Source organism: Corapipo altera, unplaced genomic scaffold, assembly GCF_003945725.1.
Source record: "Corapipo altera isolate COAL_440 unplaced genomic scaffold, ASM394572v1 45, whole genome shotgun sequence".
Lineage (NCBI taxonomy): Eukaryota > Metazoa > Chordata > Aves > Passeriformes > Pipridae > Corapipo > Corapipo altera.
Genome location: NW_020884877.1, coordinates 25,432,430 through 25,456,507, shown reverse-complemented (window position 1 = coordinate 25,456,507; position 24,078 = coordinate 25,432,430). Strand labels below are relative to the sequence as shown.

The window sequence follows — 24,078 nt, the reverse complement described above, 5'->3', positions numbered from 1 at the left end:
TTTGTAGCAGAGATCTCAGGAAATTGAAAAACACACGTTTACTTGAACTGATTCCTCAAAGAATCTCTGCAGAGTATTTACAGAGAAACCCAGAGAATTAATTAAACCCAGGATAATATAGCTCACGGTAGATCTCTTCCCACTTCTTCATGTTCTCTTCTAGGATCAGGAGAACCAGCTGTCTTTCCAGAAGAGATAGCCCCTTTGAAAATGTCTCCTTCTTTATCTTCTTCTCTCTTCCAGCTGGGCAGCATCAAAGTGACTTTATTACTACACAAGGTGGAAATCTGTTGTGCAGTAAAATCATTCACTTGCTTTCCAAGAACCACGTGAAGAGTCAGGTCTCGAAAGTACTTAATGAGTGTGAGCAAAGGATGTACAAATCTGTTGCCTTCCCAGCTATTGGAACAGGTTTGTGTTTTCTTGGGGAAGCAATGAGGGCTATGATGGGGATTGTTCAGAAACTGGGACAAACTTAATGTGGGTAACAGTAGACTTGTACAAGAAACTGTTCCCTGCTACGTGCCTTTTCTTTTTGTTTAGGTCAAGCAGGACAGAGTCCAGCAACGGTGGCTGATGAAATGTTGGATGCCATAGTGGAATTTGCAAGCAAAAAATCAGTACAGCATTTACAGACAATTAAAATCGTCATCTTCCAGACAAATATGCTGAAGGACTTCTATGAAAGCATGAAGAAAAGAGAAGATTTGGAGTCATCCACGGGGGATTCGTGGTTTTCTATGCTTAAATGTAAGTAGGTGAGTTTTCTGTGTGCATGGGCAAATTGGAGTTCTTCTGTTTACAACTAATAATTGACATATATTTATTTACAGCCATGCTTTGGGGCAAAAAACAATCTACTGAGAAGAAAAAGCCCGTGATTTTGGAGAAGAAAGTCAGTTTAGTCACATTTCAAATTTGTGGAGAAAGCCAAGAAAATGTGGATGCAGCTGAATCCTGGATAAAGGATTTAATTTTAAAGGAACAGAGTGAAACTACTTTTACAAATGAGCTAATTGAAAGTTTTGGTGATAGGGAAATTGCTGCTTTGGTAGATCTCCAGAGAAGAAAGCACGTCACCATTCAGCTTGACAGTAAACTTTCTCCCCCAGTAATTACTATTTCTGGTATTAGCAGAGATGTCTGGTTTGTTTTGGTAGAAATTCAGACAATGATCCAAAAAATGAAGGATGTTGAAGAAGAGCAATCCAAGGCAGAACTTCTTTCTAACCTGGTAGAATGGAGGTATCTAGGAAGCAACGATACCTTTGTTGCTTTTGATAAACGGACAAATATGCAGCTGGAGGATGCCAAACTAGCTAAAAAACCATATCTCAATGTCAAAATTAACAAGAAGAACTACAAGGTGGATCTGAATACTCTACAGGCTCATGATGACCAAGGAAAAACTATAAACATTCAGCGTGTGTCAAAGAATGAAGGTGAATTACACTTTTGTTAAATAACAAAAAACTGTAATAGTGATTAATGAATGATGCTTCTGATAAATGCCATCTCAGGTATCGTAGAAAAAGTAAGGTATTCCGTAGTATTTTTTTTTACTTGGACATGCCATAGCCAGCAGTTTTGATTTTCCTAGCTAGTGGCAGGTATGACTGAAACCAGAGCATCAATGTTAAAACCAAATACTATCCATACATACGTGACTAGTGAGCACAGATTTCATGCAGAAGTCTGACAAAGGAAGTGGTGTATGAAGTGGGGTTTTCCAGTTTGTTTTAGTTAGATATTGCTATGGGGATAATTGGACTAGAGAAAATGTAAAATTTTAACTTTGCATTCATTACAGAGCCAGTGATGTTTGGAAGACAGAGAGTACTTGTAGAATAAAGTATTGTGAACGGTACTGTCTTCTTAGCCCCCTCTATGCAGTTGGTTTTAAGACGTGCCTGTGAAGCTGAGCTAGTTGTCTATCATAATAATGTAATCTCTGTTTTACATATTTGCAATCAACAGAGCTCCCTAAGGAGTGGGAAGACTTGCAAAATGAACGGGTCAAACTGGTGAATCTCAAGCCATCACATCCGGATTATAGAACAGTTGAGAAGATGTTTAGGACAACTTGTGCCAGCTTTACCATAGAGAAGGTGAAATCCTCTGTGGGGGAAAAATGTCCATGCTTGGGCTAGAAACATTAATATACTTTCTAAATATTTGTTTGCAAGGTGTCTACAACCCAATACACCTTTCATATGTCAGTCTCCCTGGCACTCTACAGGGTGTATAAAAAGCAAAGCAAATTTTGTAAGAATTGTTCTGCCATTTCTGCCTTCTAATAGTGCAAAACCAGTGACCATCAGTCTTTAGGCTGACTCTGTGTTCAACTAATGTGGTACCCACTAGTTAATGTGGTGTTTCCAATTATGAAACTCTATATTGAAATGGAAGCATGAGCAAGCGCATTCAGAACACAAGGAAAAATATAAAGTCCTTGCAGATTGACCAAAAAGCTTTAGACTATTTTACAACTTCTTCCTGTCATTCCTAGAGCCTTTCACTAAGCTGTTGGTTTTAACCAAAGTGTCAAGATTTGATTCTGCTTATTAAGAAATCTGAAACAGAATGCACAGGGACTTTGCCAGGGAGAAGATGGAATCATTCTGAATCAGGAGAAGAGATAAATAGGAGAAAATACAGTCAAAATAAGAGTGAGACTAATGTGTTTGAAAATTTTCTTCCATCAGGAGCTTCAATAAGTATGGTCAGAAAAACACAATTAGAACAAAATATCAGCGTATTATAGAAAAAAATCGTGTAATTACATGATGTCTTTTTCCAATAAAAATGGAAAGATGTTACAGCAATGCCTTTCAGATTATATTTTGATGCAGAGACACTGCTTCTCCTTGAGTATGTTCACATTGTTGGCATAGGGAGCCAGCAACATCTATCCTCTCACCAATTTATTTTTATTTAGGAGTTTCTTATGTGTTGCTAAGTTACGCATTTAAGGAAGCGAGTTTGACTTTCAGGCTTAGATCTAGAAGAGAAACAAATTCAATGTAATGCTATCACTACAGCCTATCCTTTAGTGAGGAAATCATCAGTAAAGATGATTAAGATGTACAGAAGGCATCTTACAACATTGCCTCTAGCAGTGGTACAGCAGCCTGTTTCTGGAAATGACAATGCACAGCACAATGATTGCTGTGTACCTGGTATACTGGAGAGGCAAGACAAACGTATGCTCAAAATTACTAAGCTTGAAAATCTGTTGTAATGTGTTTTGGGTTCTGATTTTTCAGGAGGTTACATATTCAGTTCCCCTACCCAAACCACCTACTAACAGGGCATAGTGAAAATGACTGTCATTCTTTCATTTTGATTTCATTTTAATGCTTTCCTGCCATAATAAATATTCCTTCCTACTAGAGTAAATATAGTTAATTTTGTAATTTTGCAGATTGAAAGAGTACAGAATCCCTTCCTCTGGCAGACATACCAAATAAAAAAAAAATCTATCTGTAAAAAGAACAAAAAGGAAAATAATGAGAAGTTGCTATTTCATGGGACAGCTGCATCCTCACTGAGCACGATCAACCACTGTGGATTTAATCGCGGATTTGCTGGAAAGAATGGTGAGTCATTCAAATCAGTTCATTTCCTGGACATGTATGGGTGTTATGGACTGTCAACATTATAGTGCTGTCAGTACAACATGAAGACTGAATGAAATTGGAGAACAAAATAATAAATAACTCCAGAGAATAATCTATATGATAGAGGAATTATTTAATAGACAATTATTAAATATTTAGCATAAAGGCGCTCTGCCTTAGTTCAAAGATTGTTTTGTCCAGTTGCTCTAGTACACTCATGTTGTGTTTATTATTTATTAGCATTCAAAGATGAAGGACAGGATCCAAAAAAGTGGAACTTGGACTGAATTGAGGTGCTAGTTGCTCTTAGAGGCCTCATCACCTTACTTCAAAAGTCCTTAATTTCTATTCTTAATGCCTTCTCTCTTAAGACTTCTTTGTACATGCCTAGGGCTGACTTGATCTTGAGTGAGCTGGGCAGCTTAACTCAGATCTAGTTGACACTTTGGTGTTGTCTGGATCCAAAAGTAGACGCTTCTCTGCCCAGATCCTCTGGAGGTCCTTACACTGAGATTTTCTTGAATAAATGAAGCCCAGCATACACAAAATATATCAGGTTCTGCACAGGTAGGAATGGCAGCCACAATTTCTTTTTAAAACATGACCAGTGGAGATGTAATTTCACTTTCCTGTTAGGAGGTTGGATTTACTCAGAAAGTAAGAGCGCTAGATCCCCATGTCCTCTCTCTGCTTGTCAGTATTGACATCCACTTTTTCATCTCAGACACGACTTATGATTGGAAAGGCAGCTTCCCTTCTGTCAGGCTGGACAGCCAAGCCATCAGAGCAGCCAGACAGGAAGGACCTGTCTGTCTTGAACACCTTTCTACCAGTGTCAGAAAAAAGAAGTTTGTCTCGGACGAAGACATGTGATTCCTCTAACTTGCTGGGAAGTGTGACTAGAAAACTGTAATGGCAACTATATTGTAATTTTAAGTAGAAAAGTCTCTGAAGAATTGAAATTTGATTGATTGCAGGCTAAACAAGGCTAAATAGATAGAGAGAAGCCCTTTTCCCCATAGGAAGGGGGGTAGTCAAAACCTGGGCACTGATACTTACCTGATATCTATGTGGGTTCATATTTGATTCTCATACAAAGGATTATTATGGATTTTTTCTGTTTAAAACTCTCACTAAATTTATAACATCTGCAGAGTTAAAAAAAAAGGGGAGAGCTTTAGAGATTCCTATGAGAATAAGAACACTAACTGTTTGAAAATGTTGTCTTTCCAAACAGCTGCAGCCATTGGAAACGGAACCTACTTTGCTGCTCATGCAAGTTATTCTGCTCAGAATCAGTATTCTGTTCCAGATGTGAATGGCAAAAAACACATGTACTTGGCTCGGGTCCTCACTGGGGAGTACTGTGCTGGGAAGGCTGGACTAATCACTCCACCACCAAAGAACCCAGCAGATCCTACTGACCTGTATGACAGCGTAGTTGATAATGTGTCTAATCCAACAATATTTGTCATTTTTAATGACATTCAGGCATATCCGGAATACCTTATTACTTTCAAATAATAGAACAACCTTAATAGTCTGGAAAATTTTAGTGCCTTTTTACATGTGTGAATTAACAGGGCAATTCTTTATTCTTGTTTATGTTTAAGTTTCTTTAGGTAGTTATTGATCTATCCACGTGTTTAAATGTCTTCAACGAGGACCAACATAAGCAAGTATTTTAGGACATGCTATTTCAATATTCACATTTCAAATTCAGTTATGCAGAGATGTAGGCAAGAGCTGTGAGAACAGCTCCAGTCTTTTCCTGTGCGTGGCAGAGGAGAGTGGTAGGAGAGGGAGCTGCTCTGCCTTACCTATGGCCAGAAGTAAGTGGCATAAGGTAGGTCAGTGTACCTACCATGTTCCAGTATTCACCATGTACAAAAGGCATCTTACAACATTGCCTCTAGCAGTGGTACAGCAGGCTGTTTCTAGAAATGACAATGCACAGCACCAAGTGCTTGGCTCCCTGTGAAGATTTGTTCAAAATGCTCCATGCTGAGAGATTCTTAAAGGTCTTTTCTGACCTAAACAGTGCTGTGATTCTATGATTTTAATAACCTCACTCACCAGCAGAGTTTTCAGTCATTCTCAGGAATCCACTCACCCTTGTTGGTGCTGAAAGTCTGGAAGAAAAAAAATTTCCAATATTTAACATTCACTTTGCACTCATTGTTTCACACACCCCCTTACGCTGTTATGGCATACTTTGTTATTCCCTAGGTATAAATTATTGGACGTTGATATTCATACTGTATTCAACAGGTATTCATACCTGATTCTTAGGGGAATTCTCCATGGTACCCTGGATTACCTACATTGAGCTTCCACATACAAAATCACTGCTTCTGCAATTTTCAAGATCATAAACAGGGACTTTTAATTTTGTCTTATCAGTGCAGAAACATTAACCCTTCTGTAGATCTATTCCCTAATTTGCAGAGAGTCAATTACAGGGGCACAATTCATCACGCTTAAACAACCTGAAATTTTTTAAAGTTCTCCAAAACAAGTAACTAATGACATTTGTACATCTTTGCATGCTGTGCAGTTAATCAGGTGATATTCTTACAACTGCCAATCAGAAGCTGTATGCACAAGTTTTAATAAAAGTAATTTTAAACAGCTACATTGTACTGCTGAGTTGTTTACACAAAGGAACACACCTCAATTAGACTGTTGCTTTACATTTGAGTATATGCTATAAAGGCTTAGAAGACAAAATTGTTTTCCTGTATTGTCCATATGACAGGTTTGTGCATACAAACTCCAGGTGAAATTACTCTGCCTTAGTCTAAGAAAGACCTGCGCTGCAAATAGCTGTCAGGATGTCTTAAAACCCCACTGTGATGTTCTCATTGCCTGGAAAGGGGAAAAGGGCTTACAGTATCTCTAGGTAGCAATGTAAAAAATTTCTGCTCTTCACAGCAGATGCCCACGCAGCACTTCAGATGAATGTCCTTCATAAATTCCGATTTAAAGCTAAACAAAGTTTAACCCACTCCTGGTTTAAAAGATTTTGCTCCCTGTGAAAACGTGAGGATGCTTTTCTCCCTTCTCTGCTTTTTCTGGTGCTTTTCCGTACTGTGGAAGCACTGCAGCAGCCAGAGCAACTCAGTTTAGCTGAAAGCACCAGCCATCCACTGGCTTCTCCTGCTGCTGTCACCGAGCTGCAGAGTGAGCCACCACTTTCTATTTGTGTGGCCCTCATTATATCTGAACACTTTGGAAAGCAGCAGGAGCTGCAAGATGAAGCACTACAAAAACACAGATGATTTTTATCCCTGGTGCTGGTGGTAGAAGCTTCTTTAGTCATTTTCATATTAGAAACTTAGGGATACTGTGTTGTACAGTGTTTGTGGACTGAGAAGCTGGAAAAAGACTGTTGTGTATGAAAAATGAAATCCCAGGCAGAGAAGGATCTGGGGGTGCTGTTTGACAGATGGTTGGATATGAGCCAGTGTGTGCCCAGGTGGCCAAGAATGCCAGGAACAGTGTGGCCAGCAGGACTAGGGCAGTGACTGTCCCCCTGTGCTCAGCACGGGTGAGGCACCTCTAATCCTCTGTTCAGTTTTGGGCTCATCAGGACAATAAAGACATTGAGGTGCTGGGGCATGTTCAGAGAAGGGCAATGGAGCTGGGGAAGGGTCTGGAGCACAAGTCTTGTGAGGAGCAGCTCAGGGAGCTGGAGGGGCTCAGCCTGGACAAAAGGAGGCTCAGGGGTGACTTTATCAGCCTACAAATACCAGACAGGAGGTTGTCCCCAGGTGGGGTTGGTCTCTTCTCCCAGGTTACAAGAGCCAGGACAAGCAGAAATGGCCTAATTAGTTTAAACCTCAAACGGTTTAGATTGGATAGTAGGAAAAATTACTTCACAGAAAGGGTGGTCGAGCATTGGAACGGCCCGCCCGGGGAAGCGGTGGAATCACAGTCCCTGGAAGCGCTAAAATCACGTGTAGATGTGGCGCTCGGGGACATGCTTTAGTGGTGAGCACAGCAGTGCTGACTTAGCTGCTGGACTCGGTGATGACGGAAGCCCACCCCAAACCCAGAGCTCCTGAGACCCCGGATCCCCCTCCCGCGCCCCGCCCACCGCCTCCCTCTCACCGCCTGCCCCGCCCCTCGAGGCGCCGCGCCCAATCAGCAGCGCTCACCGCCACCGCCCCGCCCCCCTCGCCCATTGGCCGGGGCCGCTCCCCCGGCGCTGCCTCCATGGCGACGCGGCGGACGGGCACTCCAACATGGCCGCCGAGCTGGGCGGCGGGCGCGCCGTCGCCGCCCGCCGCTCCCGCCCGGGGCTCGCCGCCTTGGCCGCCGGGCTCCTGCTGCTGCTGCTCCTGCTGCTGCTTCCTTCCCCCTCCGCTTCTTCCTCTTGTGACCACCGTGTGCCCAGCCGTGACCAGGTGCGGCCGCCGCGGGGCTCCTCAGGCGGCAGTGGGGGTTGCTGGGCAGCAGATGGTCCCTCGCTCCCCGGTCGTGCTGTTTGGGTCCGTCCGTCCTCGGCTTCCCCGGGGCGGGCTGTGCCGGGTCTGGCCCCGCGGCCCCTGGTGTGGTCGGTGACGGCGGCGGGCGGGCGCGGGGCGGTTCCTCCCCCGTGAGGGAAGGGTCGGGAAGGGGCTGGAAGGGACTGATGGAGCGGTGCTGCCGCGGTGAGAAGGAGCGCAGGGCTCGGGGTGCTGTGTCTGTCCCGCTGAGCTGCCTCATCTATCGGCCCGTACCTCTCCTTGCCAGGTTGTCTTTCAAGTTCCTCTCAAGGAAAATCATGTCTCGAAGCGAAACGTGGATCAACAGCTAAGAATTAAGATTGTATATGACACTAGTGTTGAGAAGTGAGTATAATGTTGTGGCAGCTTTTTTCTTTTCTTTTTTTTTTTTTTTTGTCTCCGTGGCTGAGAATGGAAACCTTACTAACTAAAGCTTGATTGTTTTGGTTTTTAAATGTAGTTTGCTGACTGAGAAAAGACATCTTATAAAGGTATGTTATATTTGCTTCCCGTTTTTGTGCTAACATATTTTGTTATATGCATAAAATTAAGTTTAAGGTCAATTTAATTAGAAGCTTTGAATACTAGCAATTTCTCCTAGCAATTTCCTCTAGTTGAGGAAACCAAGGCTTTGTGTATATATTATGCCTTTATTCCAAATAATTCCAGTGTTCTGCAGACTGTAGTTTGACAGGTGTTTGCTGTATCTCAGGGTGCAAAGGTATCAGTAAGAAATGTACATATAGTTTTTAAAAGCCTCTTTCAAACTGTACATTGAAATTAATACTGGCTCCCTTCCCATTTTGTCATTCCAATAACAAAGTATGAGAATACTGAAACAAAATATTTCTTAAATATGTAGATAGTAATTGAACTTCTTTGGGAGTCTGGGTTTCCCCTATTCTGCTGTACCACAACATCTGGCAAATTTCATGTAAGTCAATACTTAGTGCCTTTCAGGTGAGTTGTGTGTGCACTGCTAGTGGGTGACTTTTGATTTTTTTTGTCCTGTTCAGAACAAACTCTTCCCCCAAGCTATATCTTATTTGGAGAAGACGTTTCAAGTGCGCAAATCCACAAGTACTATATTACTAAGCAGGTAGGTGAAAGTTTGTTGAAAATCACTTGCTATATTTGATATTTAACATTGTGTTGTATAGCTTTTAAAAGTAGAATAGGAGTGTAGGAAATGCCTTTCTGAATCAGACCACCTGACCCAGGGAGGTAGCAGATGCTCTTTTAGGGAGTATGCACAAATCTGCCCACTTTCATTATCGACACTTGCATTTTGTTGTGTCAGAAATGTTGAAGGCTATACATGCTACCAGTTCCCTTTTATATGTACCCCATTTATGAACCTGTTCCTAATCTCTCTTTGAACCTGTGGATGCACCATTAACAACTGGAAGCATTATGTGCTCCCTAGCAGTGTAACTAACAATTTTCACTGTGAAAGTTTTATTAAAATACCAGTATAATACTTTCAGACTATTCTAGACTTTTGTTTTAATAATAAAACAGTGCTGACTGTCTTTCATGTTTCATTGAAGGCAATGTGTGACAAACCAATATTTAAGGAGGAAAGCTGACCCTCACAGATATTGCCAAAAAGCCTGCGCAGACCATACGAGATGTGGGCCAGTTATAGTTCCTGAGGAACACCTCCAGGTAAGCTCAGCTGTCCAATCTTTGAAATAATCTTTGAAAGATTATTGTTTGTGGAAATTAATGAAAAAGTAAATATTGCTAACTGTGCATAAGTGACCTCTTTGTGGGAGATCACTAAATCTGAAGGACAGAATAGAACAACTTAAGTTAATGGGAGTTCTGTAGTTTATGTTGCTGAGCCAAAAGTCAAATAAAACTGGACTAGTTACTGTTTCCTAAGCCTGCATTGTAATGACATGCACAGAGAGGATGAGATTTGAAGCTTATTAAACTGCTGCTAGTCAGCTTGTTATTCACCTTGATCAACGAGTTGGATTTTCACAGAGTTAATAGTAAGTGTTGATTTTTTTTTTTTAAGTCCTTGTTTGAAGAGGTTATCCACTGACCCGACAGCATGGTGCAGGAAATGCTTCTGACATGTTTTCCTGCATGAATTTTTGATTAAGCTACAGATGTGATCAGTAGATTTCTTTCTCTCCTTCTTTTAACTTTTTTTTTTTTTAAAGCTGCCATCTTTATGGTGTCTGAAAAATCAAAAGAGCCAGTCATTTGAAAGCTATTCCTTGGCTCTGGTTTTGTTTACTCTCTTCATAGGGCGTTTTCTTACCTTCTGCTGTTTTACAATGGGATTTATTCTCAACTTCAAGCTAATTAAATTGTCATATGAAATTTTGATCGTAGATAAAGTGTATTAATTGTTCCATTTGAACATTGCAAAGCAATGCAGGGTGTACAACGAGAGTGACTGGCACCGCAGGCCCACTGGCTCGCCTGACCAAGAAGGGGTTCGAGATGCTGACTTTGTGCTCTACGTTAGTGCTCTCACTACTGAAAGGTGTGGCCATGAAAATATCATTGCATATGCAGCCTACTGCCAGCTGGAAGCTGAAATGGACAGGCAAGTATTCCCTCTGTTGCAAACTCTTTTTTTAATTAAGCTTTCAAGTTTTTTCATTGTTCAGATGTGGAATTTAATTGTTTGCTTGTTTTGTATAACAAGGTAGGAGTCATTATTGAAATAGACAAGCACTGCATTTATGTAAAACCACAAAGCCATCAAATAGTGCTTAACTTGCAAAGTTGAGTCACATGAGTTAAAGCTAATCCTCCACTTTAATGCCTAAACTTTATCTCAAGATCCTCTTTCTGGTGGAGTGCTTCATGTGTTCATGTGTTCACGGAGTCATGTGTTCACAGACTTAAAGGAGAATGCAAGTGGCTCTACTTACATGGCTTTGTTTCCAGCTCAGTTGTAGTCACTGTCACAGGCTTTGTACCTCTGTAGGGTCTTACCTAAATTCAGATCTCTTAGGCTGTTGTCACTGACACCTTTGCAGAACACTGAGTGTAGAGATTGGTTGATCCCACCTCTCCCCATCCCAACAGTAAACTACTCACTGAATTCTTAACAGGTAAAACATTTATAAATGTTTGGGTAAGTTTGGAAGGACTTATTTTTACATTAGTCTATATTTTCTTTGATCTTCTACTGCTTCAAGTGAATGTGATTTGAATTTGTTAGTATTTTACTGAAACCCATTTAACTTTAAAACTGTCTTCCAGGCCAATAGCAGGATATGCCAACTTGTGTCCAAATATGATTTCAACACAAGCTCAGGAATTCATTGGCATGTTGTCTACAGTGAAACACGAGATCATTCATGCACTGGTGAGGGTTGATGTTATAAAATGTGTTTCCCTGAAATTGGTACCTGCTTGCTCACATGCCTCCAGCTTGTTGCAAGAGGAGGATGTTTGATGGAGGAAGGCTCTTGCTTTACCTTCTTCAATTTATGTGTTAATTGCCTTGGAGCACATTACTTGCAGTGTTATCTGCTACTTGCAGTGTATCTGTGCCAGGGGGTGGGAACTCTTTCATGGCATTTGACTTCGGATGTTAATGTCTTACCAAAGGTTTCCATGTGCTTGGTTTTTAACTTGAAGGGGTTCTCCGCTGGACTGTTTGCATTTTATCGTGATGATGATGGAAAACCTTTGACACCAAGATATGCAGATGGACTCCCTCCTTTTAATGAAAGGTATTACATGTTTTTTGGACCTTTTAATAGTCCCACTGAAAGATGTTTTCCTGTTGCCTTTTTAGGATGTATTCTTGCCTGTTGAAAATCGAACTTCATTCCATTATTAGAGCACTTTGCCTTTATTATGTTCAAACATTGGTATGTGGTGGTTTTTTAGTCTTTCTTTACACTGCTATTGAGCACTTGCATTATCCACATGTATTACAAATTAAGACAGGTTTTCATTTATCAGGAGACTTGAACTTAAGCATTACAATGACCTGTGCCTAAATTTTGATGCTGATGAACACCTCTCTAAATGAAGAATTGTGTTTTCTGTAGGCTGCCTAATGTCAGTGCAGTTTGTTTTTAAGATATGTATCATTCAAGGTTTATAGTTATGCGGAACTGGCAATGTGTGTAGTCTGCTGTGTGAGTTTTCTGACTTGTTACAGAATGAGCAATTTGCTTTTTTTTTTTTGTTTATTTAGTTGATGTGGTAGAAATGTTCTTCTAGAGATTTTTTTTGGAGGTGGAAGGGTAGAGAACCTTCTTTGTTCACCTTTTTATAATAGCAATTCTGAGATTTTGAATTTCATTTCTTACCCTCTTGGTAGCAGTTAAAAATATATCTTGAGTTTATAGACATATTTTTAATAATCTTACTTTGCCTTGTTAAATCAGAGTTGTGTGTGTAATGAACACATATCGTAAAAAGGAGAAACGTTGCGTAATAAAATTTTTAATTTGGAAAGCTTGAGGGAGCACAGAGATTATCCGTGATTCTGTTTCTTGCGGAGAGAAATCTTTTCACAGTAGCAAGTCTTTGTGGGAAAGGTTTGTAACCAAAGCATTCTCCTTGCAGCCTAGGTTTGTATCAGTGGAGCAATAAAGTCGTGCACAGAGCAGTGAGGTTGTGGGACGTACGTGGTGGCAAAATGCTGCGCCACGCTGTTCACCTTCTGGTAACGCCTCGTGTAGTCGTAAGTGTGGAGTAACTTCTAAACTTCATGTGCCAGGTTTTCTCATCATGTTCTCGAGTCATAAAATATTCCTTACTCTTTAAGAAGTAATAACCTAACAGTGAATACCCTTTCCCTGAAAGCATGGCCCAAAGCCTACTCCGTTAAGACCATGTAATTAGTTGAGAGGGTGGATCCGAAGTGGAAAATGGGTGGCAGACAGCATGAAAAAAATAAATTGACTTAATATTAAGAGACAAGGAAGGCACTGGGAAGTAAATTATGAGAGGTTAAGCAAAACTGATGTTGAAGAGATTCCTTAATCCTACTATTTAGATGTTTTCCTGCAGACTTAGACACCTAGTATTCCTGTTCCTTTAACAGATAGCATTGTCATTGCTTTTCTCATTTGTAAGATCATTCTATTTTCTACTTTTCTCTTTAAAAGCATTGTTTTAATATTTTCTCTAATTTTATTGATTACAAAATAATATAGTTAACGTTTTGTCATGTTTAAAAAGAAATTCCTCGAGTTTTCTTGGAAATCTTTCTTGCTTCCCATGCCTCTGACTCTCCCTCTGTGCCATCAAAAGAACATATACTCAAGTGTAATAAATTGGTATTGTAAATAAGTTGTAGTGTTAATCATATTTGGCTACAGATAATCTTTTTGTTTGTTTTAAATCTAACACAGTATATGGAGCAAACTTGGATTAATGAACCCTCGTTTTGCTCATTTGTTCCCAGGAGATGAGTAGGCAGAGTGTTAGGTTCTCTACTGGGGTGCTTGGTGGCTTAGTCAGTCTCTGAGTAGAAGTGTTTTACATTGAGGAGAAAATAAAATAGTAGAAAATGAAATGCTGAAATACTTTTAAAAGATAATTATAGAGCAGTAGGACTGCGTGTGGGTCTCTATCTCAATATTTTGAGAGTTGTAAATGTTTTCTTTCTAGGAAGAAGCTCGAAAACATTTTAATTGTCCAATTCTAGAGGGAATGGAGCTTGAAAATCAAGGTGGCATGGGTACTGAGCTCAATCACTGGGAGAAGAGATTGTTGGAGGTTAGTGCTGACACTAGGAATGAAAGGGGATGTGGCAATGTCTGTTCCCTCCACCTTGATTTTTAGGTTTAGTGTGGTATCTACTGGAGCCTTGTAAAAGCAGGGGTATCAAACCTCACTGAAATACATCACGAACAGTACTTAATACTTAAATACTTAAATTTATCCAGAAATAGGACATTTATCTCTTAACCTTTTTGCTAAGTCTCAGAGTATGAATTTGAGATGATTACTGAAAAACTAAATGTCTCTTACTTCTGTCTGTCATTTACCCTTTTGAGGAGGTTTGCTCCCTTTTTAGTGCAAGGGGGATGGTCCTTTGAGTCATTTCAGCTTTGTTGCCCTCTGCTTCATATATCAAATATGTGATCACTCTTCATTACCTTGACTACATCTCTGTTCATGTGCCCTGGCATTGGCTTTTGCCATCTGTCTTCCAGAACCTTGTCTGATCAAGAAAACACTTATTTCCCTCCTGACATTTAAACTAATTTTTATTTATAACTTTGTGCTGTGTTAGGTTTTTGGCAGAGGTACACTTTCTAGTCATTGGTGTATGCAGTGAGGTAAACTAGAGGGGAAATGCTTCAGGACAGACCTTTTATGAAGGAGGATGGGATTTGATTGTCAGTAGTAAAAAGAGACTGGAAATAAAATGCCTTTTCATAGGAAGGATTTTCTTACAATAATGATTTTCAGTGGCTTACTAATAGTAACTGGTAACTTTCAGAATGAAGCAATGACTGGATCCCATACTCAGAATCGAGTCTTTTCCAGGATCACCTTGGCATTAATGGAAGACACAGGGTAGGAATTAAGAATAGGGGTTGGGGTTTGGTTCATTTGTGTTTGATTTTCATTGTACTTGATCTTATTTAGAATTGATGCATTTTTACTTACCCATCTGCAGCACAGCAGATAACCATCATAACTAGCATTACACTAAACAAGGAGTTAGACCCTGTATGTTATTTTTTCTTCATGTATTTCAAAACCCATTCTTAATTTAGCCTTAAAAAAACAGGCATTGCAATACATAATACTGTTTGTAGAGTCTACTTACTTTTTTTCCTGATGTAAGTCTTCTCTAGTTGCATACAGTACATATTGATTTTTTTTCCCAGCTCTTCTTGCAGATAGAAAGGAGAAATTGCCTAAAATGTCATCTTTCTGTATGCACTGTTCCTTTGCAGATCATGAAATTTTCTTCTAGTTCATTGGGAACTTGAAAAACAGTGTAATTGTAATATATTTTGTTATAGGCAGGGATGCAGTTTCCCTTTTTCTTAATTTGAAGACCTTAAGGCATAGTATGAAGTTCTATGAGCTGAGTTTTATTAACCAGAACACTAATTTTTGAAGGAACTATATTCTTGTTATACATGAAGCCAGTAATCAAGGATTCTTAACAGCAGCAAGGCTGTTTATTCACTAATGAACGAGCAGAGCAGCGCTGGGTGCAAAAGGAGGCCTCACAAATACGCACACCCTACACCCTGCAGAGTGTTTCGCAGTCTTTTATACATTTGTTCCAGGAAAGTCACCGCCCAGTTTCCTTTCTTGGTTGTGATCTCAGTTTCGTTTTCGGCCGTGCAGGCTCTTTCTTATCAGTGGTTGAGGGGAAAAGTTGAAGTTTTCTTTTTTTCTTATCCTTTGGATAACTTCTTCCCTTACGCATGCATATTTACTCGTTGCATATATAAACAGTATATTTTTAAGTCTTATTTGACCTTAGTGGTATATGTTTGTTAAAAGCAAATTACATAAGCGTATTTACATGAGCATATTTAGTATATTTACATTTGGCAGTTTCAATAACCCTCTATTTCTTGTTCTTTATTAACATGAATCATTGCACAATTCCTCACATTCTCGTTTTAAAATCCCTTTACAGGTGGTATAAAGCAAATTACAGCATGGCAGAGAAATTAGATTGGGGACGCAATAAAGGCTGTGACTTTGTAATGAAGAGCTGCAAATTCTGGATTGACCAAAAGAGGCAAAAGTAAGGATACAGTCTTTTAAAAAAAATTTGAGAGGAAACCCTGGTGCTTGTTTATATTTGTCCTTCGAATGTAACTCAGTGAAAAGAAGTAGGGGCACATATAGATGAACAAGGAATGCTGTGCTGCATCCCACTCAATCCAGTAAATACAGAGCCAAACATCTTAGGGTGTAGAATGCATTTACACTATGAGAAGGCTGTTCTTCAGAGAGGATGGGTAGGACTTAATCTAAAAGTGTTTGCCTTCTTATTTTGTCCCTTTTAATTGGAAATGCAGCCTGTGTCATTTTGCATTACTAGACTGTACTAAAAGCAACAAAGGGAGGTGATAGGCATCTTCAAAACAAAGCCTGCCTTGTTTGTTCCTTTCAATACTCATACATTCCTAAGACACAGCTACATAGTGGGCCTGTTTTGCTTGTATATTTTTTTTAAAGTTTACAAAGCAGTGTCATTAAAACTAAATAGGTGAGTGCACTGTAATTTTGAGCACTGGCTTGATATTCTGAAAGGTCATACCCAGACAAATAATAGTAATTAGCCTCCAGAGAAGAAGTTGATGCTTCTTTGTGTCATTGAGTGAGTGTAGGGGAGAATGGGAACAAAGAATCTAGACAGACTGTTTATGTAAAGCAGTTAAAGTGATCTAGTGGGATTTTTATTCTTCTTTTTTTCTTTCTTTCTTTTTTGAGGAGGCAGTTAATCAGTCCATACTGCGACACTTTGAGGAGTAATCCTTTGCAGTTAACCTGCAGACAGGACCAAAGAGCAGTAGCAGTGTGCAACTTGCAAAAGTTTCCAAAGCAGTTACCTCAGGAATATCAGGTATAATGGATCTTACTTTAACAAATAACTGAAGTGTTTTCCTTGTTGAGCTTTGCAGCCAGATGATAATATTTTTGTTTTTTTTTTTCTTCTGAACTAGTAGATGAGGGTAGATAATGTGAAAAATGTCTGCCTAGTTTATTTCAAGGAGTCTGAAAAAAACCCCTTGTGATATTAATAAAAGAATAAGGAGGTTTCTTGACCATCTAACCAAATACCAGATGGAAAAGTTACTGTGTAAAAGAAATCCCTCAGAATGTTTTGTTTGGGGTATTTCTTCCCCTAGTCTGCTGCCCTGTGTCACTGCACACTAAGAAATGTGTTCTGTTTACATCCCAAGGAATGCACTGATTACAAAGAGGGGAGGCAGGGGCAGGAGTGGGGAGTGATACATACAAATGTGAATCTCTGCATTATTTACATATTCTTAAATACTTCTGGGTTTTCTGGTTCATTGGTATTGTAAGTTGCTGTTGACTGCATTCCTGAGTGTCACAGCTGATGTTCTTACAGGTGTAAGAACATTGGGTCTGTTCAAAAACAGTTGTACATTTGTCTTTGCACAAACTGCTTCACTACTGTATTTTGTTTTGCAGTACTTCGACAATCTTAATGGAGTACCAGCAGAAGAATTGCCTTATTATGGTGGCTCAGTAGAAATTGCTGACTATTGTCCCTTTAGTCAGGAATTCAGCTGGCATTTAAGTGGTGAATTTCAACGCAGTTCAGACTGCAGAATAATTGAAAACCAACCAGGTCAGTACATCAGGTTTTCAATATGATATTGCAGAGACTGCATTTCTTAATTTGAAATGGACTTGCTGTATATTCAAACTAATTGGATGTGAATTTTTTCACTAGTCAGGTTTTACCCTGTAAACACTGTGCTGGGGTTTGAAGCATAGCAGTACTACCTTGTACCCCTAGGAGGCAAACTCCCACATCTAATGCAAGAATTGCCGAAGAGCAGAACAGATAATAACCCCAAATGATCCAGATATAACACAAAGGATTAGGGTGGGTGGGTTGGTTGTTTTTTGAATGTCTGAAACATAATTCCACTTTCTACCTTTGTGGGGTTTTTGTTCAAGGCAAGGAACTTTGCAAATTACCAGAATATGGGTAGTGCATGGATGTTCAGTATTGCAGAACTGCAGAATGCTGGAGGATATTACCTGTCTGTGCAGTTGTATCAAAAACAAACAAACACACACCCTCTGCCCTGAAGCCAGAAATCACAGCTGGCGCTCCCTGGGGGCAAACATAACCACATAGTTCTGATGGAAAATGCTTGCTGGTTGGGGTTTTTTTGTGGTTAGTTGACTGGTTTGTTTGGTTTTAAAATCTTGTGTTTCTTCCCACTTTATTTTCAAGATGGTATAATTCCCAAATTGATGATGATTAAGGGTCTGAAATCCAAAAGTAAACTTTAAGTTACACGTGGAGATATTGACCAGTATAGGCTTTTAAGTTGTTGTGGACTTTGTTTCTCTAGTAAGTTGCAATTCAGTATATTCCTTCTACCTTAGATCCTACCAAAAACTATGGTGCAGAGAAATATGGACCAAACTCTGTATGTCTTATTCAGAAATCTGCTTTTGTTATGGAACAGTGCAGGAGGAAACTCAGTTACCCTGACTGGGGTAGTGGATGTTACCAAGTAAGTATGTGTTGGGTTTTTATCTTTTTTTTTTTTTTTTTTTTTTTTTTTAAGTAACACTTAGGAGAAAAGTCAGGTATAAAAAGTCAGCTATGACTTAGAACTTTGCATCTGCACACTGAACATGATCTTCTCTACCTCAAATCTCTAGATCATTTGACATGCTTTGAAAAACAATTATCTTCCAACCATAAGCCTGTAATTTAGCTACGTTAAGTGTGTGACCTCTGGGATGGCTTGTGTGTTACTCCCAGTCTTGCTAGGGACATCATCTGTCTTAGCTGAAGAGAAAGTGTCACTGGGGTAAGAAAGAATAATTACATGAAATGTTCTGTTGTTGAAGCTTAATGCTAATTAGTCATTCTGATTTTTCAGAGGTGGAAAGCGCTGTGCACATATCACTTATTTTTCATTATCCTCATTCTCTTCAGGACTATCTCACTAAAGGTGTCACATTCAACAGCTGCACAACTAAAAAAGTAACCATGAGCAGAAGCCAAATTTTACTAATTCTCAGTTGATGATCTGCATCATTGCACAAAAGGAGTACAGTCAGTGCTTTAAAGCATTCCTGAACCGAACAGTTGCTCTGAGTGCATTAAAATACCTGCAGTTCATCTGTGCTCTAATGCCAGGTGTTTACTGAATGTCCTATTTATTTATTGAAAGAGCCTCCAAACCACCACTATGATAAACTGTAATACCGACTTGACTCTTTTTTATTTTAAGGTTTCTTGTTCTCCACAAGGGCTGCATGTTTGGGTCAAGGACACTACCTACTTGTGCAGCCGCTCGGGTCAGGTATTAACTGTGAGCATCCAGATGAATGGCTGGATACACGTTGGGAATCTGCTCTGCCCAGCCTGTTCAGACTTCTGTGACTCCTGCCCCCCAGAGCGGGATCCTCCAGCTTCCAACCTAACAAGAGCTGCACCCATTGGTAGGTTGCCTTATTTGCTGAAGTGAAGCTTTAATGTTCGATATCTGAAAATTTCAAAGATTTGTGTCAGCTCTGACTGTTGGGAACAGGAAAGAGAAGCCATGGCTATTCAAAGATCCCAGGTGTAGGAGGTAGAGGAAGATAGCAAAGGTGCCCTGCTTTTTGCTGTGCGGTTGTGCAGAATGGTGGCTAACACAGGAGGAATGTGTCTGAAACATAACTCCTTCATGTCATGTCTCCTGGTAATCATCCTAGAAATCTAGCTTTAGCCTGGGAATTTACCAGGAAATCCAGTCTGTGTTTTGAAGGCCATATTGTTATTATAATCTTAAAAACTGTCACCTTGTGGAAAGTGAGTTCTCACTTGTGTAACTTCCCATTGACAGTGTTAGTGTTGTAGTCCAGCACATGAAAGATCAGAGTCAGTTTTCTTTCTGAGGGAGGTAAAAAGCTTAATTCACTAAATACCAGTTAATGTTTAGTCAAGAAGTTTGCTTTAGCTCATGGTTTTTAGTGTTCTCTTTGTTATTTTATCTTCTCTTTAAATATAAAATTTATAAGCTTTATGTTTTTTTGTTTGTTTGTTTTTATTTTAGACTTGTGCTCCTGCTCGTCCAGCCTGGTGGTAACCCTTTGGCTACTGATGGCCAACTTAATTCCCCTGCTAACAGGATTGTTTCTCTGTGCATAGAGTTAAGCTCGGGGCCAGAAGATGTTCAGAGATGATACACTATTATGTTGCACTCCTTACTGTGGAGCACAGAGTATTTGTCTCTGCTGGAAGCTGTCTTCTGCTGAACCTCATCTCTCCTGGCAAGTATTGGTGCAGACAGTAGTCCGGGAGGTGCTGACAAAAGCAGCCAGAGTTTTGAGAGGAGGAAAATTTACCTTGTCATCTCAATAAGTGCCAGTATTTTCCTGAATTGCAACCTTTGGTTTTTTTGACTCACTAACAAGATCCAGTATGCCAACTGTGTTAGACTACCTGGCAATTCAGTTAAGATCTGAAACAAGAACTCTTCTGTAATAGAACTAAGGGTTGGTGGTTTGTTTTTTTTTTTTTGTTATGTCTGTTGTGTGACTAGTAGCAAAGTATCCTCAAACTGGAAATATACCTCAGTGGTTTAGTTGAAAGCCATGTAAAAATAAGCTGTTGTCACTGCTAATAACCCAGGCCTGAACAGGTTGGGAATTTGTTTGTTTTGTCAATTCTTACAATTTATGGGTGAAGGAATAATTTAATGGGATAGACCAGTGGTTAGCAGTTGTCACCACAACTTGATTTTGCAGCTTTGAGGCTTCTCAGAATTCGTACTAGGTAAAGCAGCTAATTCTTGGGGTTCACTTGCATATTCCTACATGCACAAAGTGGAGTTTCAGACTGATAATGAAGACAACTGTCTAGAAATTCCATTCTCATTTAGCATGTGCCAGTTCTACTGTGAAATTTATTACATAAAATATTTCAATATTCTCAGAGTAATTTGCTGGGCAAATATGTTTCAGTACTGATATCCAGACGTAAAACTGGGATAGAATTTATGATCACTTTTTATTTTGTTGGTTTGTTTCTTAAATAATGAATAATGGCATTATTGTTTCTTAAATAGTATGAACATAACTTCAAATGTTTTCACTTTTTGTTGAAGGGCAAACCAGTAGCAATGGCAGCTATAATCTTAAAGGACCATGATGATGTCTCTAGACCAAAAACTATATTGAATGTGTAAGGAAAATCTAATCTGTTTTCCTTTTTTTTATTTTCCACCTCCACTTTTTCTTGCACATGTAAATACTATGGATTATTTGAGTATTTGCAATAAGTTGAGAATCAGATGTTTTGAAACACTTGCAGGAACACTTTGCTACAAAACTAATAATGAGAAAATAAAGAAGAGGAAGGAAAGGAGTAAATCTCAAGCTAAGGAGAGCTGCTCTATAGGACCCTTGTAAGGATGGTTTTATAATGTATAACAAATAATCCCGTTTAGAGTAAAAGAAACTGTCACGTGATTCAATCCACTGTCTGTCCTTTTAGGATAGTTTTCATGCTTTGGAAGAGTGTTAAACTTGAGGGAATGGACATGCCCAGTGCACTAGAAAAGTGCAAAGATGACGTTACTCTGCTTCTTAAATGTACTGTGATATTAGAATTGTCAGTGACTGGATCCCTTCCTAAAATGGAAAGTAGGGAGGTGGAGTAAAATTTGCTTAGCTATAATTAAACTTTAAATTATTAAAGGACTTCCATCATGATTGTAAGAAATTCTTAGTGCCTACTGGACTTGTTTGTTGTTTTTTTTGTTTAAAGAAACTCTTATGACACTGCTGAGGCAAGTGAGGTGCAACCTAAAACTGTCTGAAGGCATCACAGTTGAGAGTACCTTACACTGGGTTATGTCCCCTTCTTGACTGCAAGTTAAGTTTGCTTTGAATTATACAAGGCCTAGGCTAGACTTAAACCAGTGTTACAGAGAAGCAATACAAGTCAGGACTCTTAACGCTTTAAATTTGTGCAAGTTCAAATTATGGAACACTAAGATTGATAAGTGAACACTAATCATGTTAATATGTCCACAAAACAGTCGATATAAATTGGTTCCTTGAAAACATAAAGGTTTGAGAATACATCTTAGGTCCCAGAGGTTGATATTGTATTTTTTCTGTTGTGCAATAATACAGTTGAAATAGTATTCCTCAACAACAATGCTTTTGATACTTGAAAAAAAATTACTGGTTATTTTTCCTTACTGTGGAATATTTGCACTGTCTGAACTTTCTGGTTAACTTTATACCTGTTAAACTTTTTAACTGGTGTTAATTTATTGTGCTCAGTATTTGATATGCTGGTCTCCTGTCTGTGTAAATGTGAGATTTGTTATATTTAATTGAATATTTTTATCTTCTACACAGTTGTTTATCTTGAGAGTTTTTCTTCTTTTAATCTCTTTTCCTGAGAATTAACTGAAAGATGGCTTAGAGAGTTGATGCTTACCTACTTCTGAATTGTATGCATTAATTAAAGAAAGGGGCTGTAGTGCTTTGTACTGACAGGGAAAAATCTATGGGAGCTCTTGTGGTCAGGATCACCAGTACCTGCTGAGTAGCTGCATCAGTGAATCCAGTGAAGTAAAACTGCTACTGCCTTAATAATCTGAGATTTCAGTCGTAATTTCTTTGGTGTGCAGCCCTTCAGCTGGCTGTGAACTGCAGAACTGGACGTGACTTTGGGGGGTCAGGTGGGGAAAGTACTCGAGTCAGAAAAATGCAATGTGTTGTATCCCATCAGTGGGCTAGCAGCTGTTAGCAGCTGTAGCCTTGTGGGAACTGCCAAGGAATGTGTCAAGTTCAATTTAAAGTGACAACGAACTGGTAATCATCATAAAGAATATTTGAGTAAAGCTGACTACCTCAGTTGTGTTCGTCTTTGCATTCAGCTTCTAGCCTGCTGTGAACTTCCAAATCTTAAGATGAATTAAGTAAAAACATGTCTCAGGTTTCTAAGAATAAAGTAAATACAGTAGGAAGCATAAGCCATTTTTGAGTGTAGAACATAGCTAAAAATGTAGCTTTATACCAATCAGTTGTGTAGCCTTAAGTGTAGTTTATGCTGTAAAAATCAGAATTGCTTTTAAATAAATATGAAGTTTGCAGGCAGCTCCGTGAGGTGTCCTGACTGCAGGTGGCCAGTCTATCCTATTGCATCTCTTATGCCTGAAAACTTTGAAATGTAGCCCAGTTAAGCCTTTGTGTTCTCACCAGAGTAAATGGGGCACCAGGAGCCCTACAAGTTGTGCTAAGAGATACATGAGGTAGCTTACCTGTAGCAGAAACATTTTCAGTATGTAGTGTCCACAGTTTTAATTTTTAAAAAAACATTCCATGTTTGCTTAGGGAAATAAATTAGTCTTGTGGACTTTTCTGACCCCAGTAGTTCAAAGCATTTCAATTAGAAGTCGAGGGAAGTCATACTTTAGGAACACATTTTTCTAGTGTTTCAATTACAAGAAATAATTATAGCTTTTGGCTGGAGAATGCAGCAGGTAAAACCACACTGAAAAGCAGCAATTCATTCCTCCTGAAATGAGTTGAGGTCTTGGGAGACTGTCATGGCCTTTGGTGTAGGTTAATTACTGAAAGAGAACCATGTCCCCCATTAGTTGACTGTCAGTCCAAAGCAGCTCATTCTTTCTACTGTGCTTTAGTGAATTGGGAAGACTTATGTCACTTAAGAGCAGATATCTCCACAATTCCTCATGAGGGCCAGTTGTTTTTAAATCTTCCTGTACTGGAAATCTTGCTGCTTAATTGTGTTCCAATAGAGAGGGAATCGTATGTCCTTTCTTCCCCTCATTTCCAGGGAGTGACTTTCAGCCAGCTGAGCAGCTCAAGGTCTTTTCCCTGTGAGACTGAAGCCCCAGTTTTTGCTTGTCTGGTTGTGTGGGTGCTGCTCATGTGTGTGTATTGGTCTTCAGGATTTGGGGCTATTTGTACACTGAATAATGTGATCTTACACTACCAGACTTTCAAAGTGCAAATGTTGCCTTTCAAATATGAAGCTTACCTTGGAGATAAAACGACTGTTTTGAGAGAACTGGCTGACCTTGAACATGTGTTTCCTATTTTGTTACAGAATGTAAATATAGAACTAGGTATTTTACACTGATTTTGGCTGGATTGAGATATAAGGGCTAATTTGTGTTATTTATGGAGAAAAAAATTACTTATTTTACTGGTTAAAAAAGGTATGTTATAAAAAAAAAGACAGGACTGTTCATCAATAAAATGTCTGTAGAAAATTGATTCTTTTTGTCCTTTTCTTTGAG

The 24,078-nt window shown here is 39.3% G+C and overlaps 3 protein-coding genes across 6 annotated transcripts in view; 2 read left to right on the top strand and 1 right to left on the bottom strand.

Annotated features, from left to right (window-relative positions):
• PARP14 (poly(ADP-ribose) polymerase family member 14) overlaps positions 1-5,144 on the top strand; it is a 37,306-nt gene extending 32,162 nt beyond the window's left edge. Inside the window, exons 31-36 of the mRNA XM_027636598.1 lie at positions 244-411; positions 544-750; positions 834-1,442; positions 1,978-2,108; positions 3,425-3,599; positions 4,858-5,144. Of these exons, the coding sequence (XP_027492399.1) occupies positions 244-411; positions 544-750; positions 834-1,442; positions 1,978-2,108; positions 3,425-3,599; positions 4,858-5,144 (1,577 nt within the window). The remainder of the gene's footprint in view (positions 1-243; positions 412-543; positions 751-833; positions 1,443-1,977; positions 2,109-3,424; positions 3,600-4,857) is intronic.
• The window catches only part of PARP9 (poly(ADP-ribose) polymerase family member 9), a 60,540-nt gene extending 52,819 nt beyond the window's left edge, over positions 1-7,721 (bottom strand). For 3 of the 4 annotated variants that reach the window (XM_027637134.1, XM_027637132.1, XM_027637135.1), the window contains exons 1-2: positions 7,498-7,721; positions 5,697-5,752 (exon numbers count right to left, since the gene is read on the bottom strand). The gene's annotated coding sequence lies outside the window, so the exon portion shown is untranslated. Of the gene's footprint in view, positions 1-126; positions 288-5,696; positions 5,753-7,497 lie in introns of all 4 variants that reach the window. The other variant, XM_027637136.1, reaches the window with a different exon arrangement.
• A 146-nt stretch (positions 7,722-7,867) lies between these two features.
• LMLN (leishmanolysin like peptidase) lies at positions 7,868-24,055 on the top strand. The gene is made up of 17 exons (XM_027636795.1): positions 7,868-8,029; positions 8,358-8,455; positions 8,571-8,601; positions 9,127-9,209; positions 9,661-9,778; positions 10,498-10,676; positions 11,342-11,447; positions 11,723-11,817; positions 12,665-12,782; positions 13,715-13,822; positions 14,553-14,629; positions 15,717-15,827; positions 16,520-16,652; positions 17,249-17,408; positions 18,182-18,312; positions 19,042-19,252; positions 19,849-24,055. The coding sequence occupies exons 1-17, from the start codon at positions 7,868-7,870 to the stop codon at positions 19,941-19,943; spliced, it is 2,016 nt and encodes a 671-aa protein (XP_027492596.1). The 3' UTR covers positions 19,944-24,055.
• Positions 24,056-24,078: the final 23 nt, after the last annotated feature.